We start from the raw sequence: 2,401 nt of genomic DNA on the forward strand, positions 1-2,401 counted from the left end.
ATGACAGCATCGCTGACGCTCAGCAGCGCCAATCAACTCAAGCCAACAAACATGACCGCTCTAACCTCGCGTCTTTCGCCGTTGGCGAACAAGTTCACCTCCACAAGTCGGCGGTATGCATTCCGCACCCGTGCGGTTGGAATGTCTTCCAACATCAAGCTACGCAGTGCTTGTCACAGCCCCTTTACTGTTCTCCGCGTGGTCAGCACAACCAACTAGAAGCTCGATCGGCCCAACACATGGCAGATCCATCCAACATGTTATGTGGGTAAACTCAAACGTTGTTTACCCCCATTATCTACATCTACGATCGATGAAGTGACGGCAACCGATCCTCTGGATCCCGCAGCGGCTCTTCCTATTCCGCCGTCACCGACTTCTTCTCCTCCCCCGACACCCCAGCCGTCGCCGTCCTCGACATCGGCACCACATTGTTGCGGCGCCGCAATCGCACGCGCCCCCGCCCGATAATCTGCGGCTGCTTGCCACTTGACCGCTGTCAACTGACCGCCCTGTTGACGTCCCGACGGCGGATTGTACTCCGCGAACGGATTCATCGGCCGCGCCACCGACAATCGCGCTGCCACCTGCGCCGACGTTGCTCGCACCTGCGCATCTTCGCGCGCTCACGTCGACGAAATCGCCGTCAGCGTGTGCGAGTCGGACAACTACAACTTGGCATTCAGAGGATTATGTCAAACAACACTTACCTCAGGTCCGTGCCGCATATTTATGTGGGCGGCCATCCGCGCGACAGACCGTGCGTACAAACGCCCGTGCTTATGTCGCCGCACCCCGGCGAAATTAGACATCGAGTTGGCTAACCGCCCCGCTGTGAGAGGCAACTGCCCATGCCGCCCGCTGCCTTGTCCGACCAGCGTCAACACAAACGCAACAAAGTACTCTAGCAATGTTTCATCATTGCAAAGCTCGATCCGCCCCACGTCCACAGTCCAGCGCTCCAGGCGCTCCCGTTCATGCAACTCGTGCATGGCGCCCTTGAACTCATCGAACCTGTGAAAACTCACCCTCGCAAGCTGCACGGATTCCACGGCCAGCAGCATCCACAACACATGCAACTCAAACCATTGGGCGCTTGCAAACAAGCGCAGATACCGCTCCACGCCGGTAGCATTGGCCGTCTGGTACCCCTAGTCGTCGTAAGTTTCGTCGAACTCGCCCACCACCGTCAAACGGCGCGTAACGTCGCGCACATACCCCAAGTCCACGCCACCCCAACCTGCAGGCGAGAAGATCCGAGAGCGATCCCAGTGGAACGCCAACTCTCGCTTGAACACTTCGTCTCGCGCGAGGCCGGTCCGCTCCGACCCACCAAGTTCGGCTTTCACTATGGACGCCGTCTTTACGGTGGCTCCCTTGCCGCTCGCCTTTGCTTCCTTTCCCCGGTGCCTGTAGCGTTGGGATGTCCCCCATCACCTGATGGTGTCCCAGTCACACCTTCGCTGGCCGCCTTACTCGCTGCTTCTGCAGCCTCCTTGGCTGTTTCGTCAGCCGCTTTCGCAGCAGCCGCTGCGATCGCTTTGGCCTCTTTGGCGCGCTTTGTCTTCGCCTTCACCTCCTCGGCTGCTTTTGCCTTCTTGACGGCCTCCTCCCGTGCCAAGTGCTGCTCCAGCAGCTTTTGCACACCTTCGTCGCCCCCAGTCTACATGGCGCTTTTTACCAAGTCTGCAGCCGCTTGCTGCTCCAGCTGTCCAACCCGTTCGCGCTTCACGGCCGCCTTGGCCTCCCAGTCGGCCTTGCGCTGCGTCACTTCGGCCGTGTCCTCGCTCGGCGCCACTCCGCCGTCGTCATCCGACTCGGCTATGAGGTCCACTACCTCCACTTGCTGCGCCGGCGCTTCGGCCTCTTCCACGCTGTCGTCGGCATCCTCGGCGATTTTGCTCGCCTTGCGCTTCTTGCCTTGGTCTGCCATCTCCAATCTCAACTGTCACGTCACAGTTCCCTCTCATTTCTGACCACATGATGGCACGTTCTATCTTAAGTAGGGGAGGGTGTAACTATGCCCATCATCCTGTTAGTAACCGGATGACTAGTCGACACCTCTTCAGTCCAAGGTGTCCTTTCGCATACCAACATGTCCTCTTGCGCAACCAAGGTGTTCTCCCGATGATACATCAATGGTTGGTTGCGCGTAGCTTAGTGATAGCGTAGTAGTCTTAACGCTATCGATTCATTTTTGATTCTACGATCTCCTGCGTCTTCCTCTGCACACGCTCACATCGGTCATGCTTTAGACTCAACGACATCATAAACGAACCTAATGACTAACGATTACGACGGTTGAGGCTCCAACCCGCGCTCATTGCGCATGAGCGCGGGTTGGAGCCTCAACTTCGTCGTAATGTCCGGGGAAACGTCGGAACGCATCCTTCGATCCGTT

At 57.9% G+C, this 2,401-nt stretch overlaps 1 protein-coding gene across 1 annotated transcript; it reads right to left on the reverse strand.

The window, feature by feature from the left end:
* Positions 1-304: 304 nt before the first annotated feature.
* On the reverse strand, positions 305-1,933 carry H257_14735 (hypothetical protein; the record flags this gene model as incomplete). Its single annotated transcript, XM_009842622.1, has 6 exons — positions 305-358; positions 396-608; positions 711-1,151; positions 1,206-1,397; positions 1,457-1,663; positions 1,718-1,933. The coding sequence occupies 6 exons, from the start codon at positions 1,931-1,933 to the stop codon at positions 305-307; spliced, it is 1,323 nt and encodes a 440-aa protein (XP_009840924.1).
* Positions 1,934-2,401: the final 468 nt, after the last annotated feature.

This window comes from Aphanomyces astaci (assembly GCF_000520075.1).
Source record: "Aphanomyces astaci strain APO3 unplaced genomic scaffold supercont1.61, whole genome shotgun sequence".
Lineage (NCBI taxonomy): Eukaryota > Oomycota > Saprolegniomycetes > Saprolegniales > Verrucalvaceae > Aphanomyces > Aphanomyces astaci.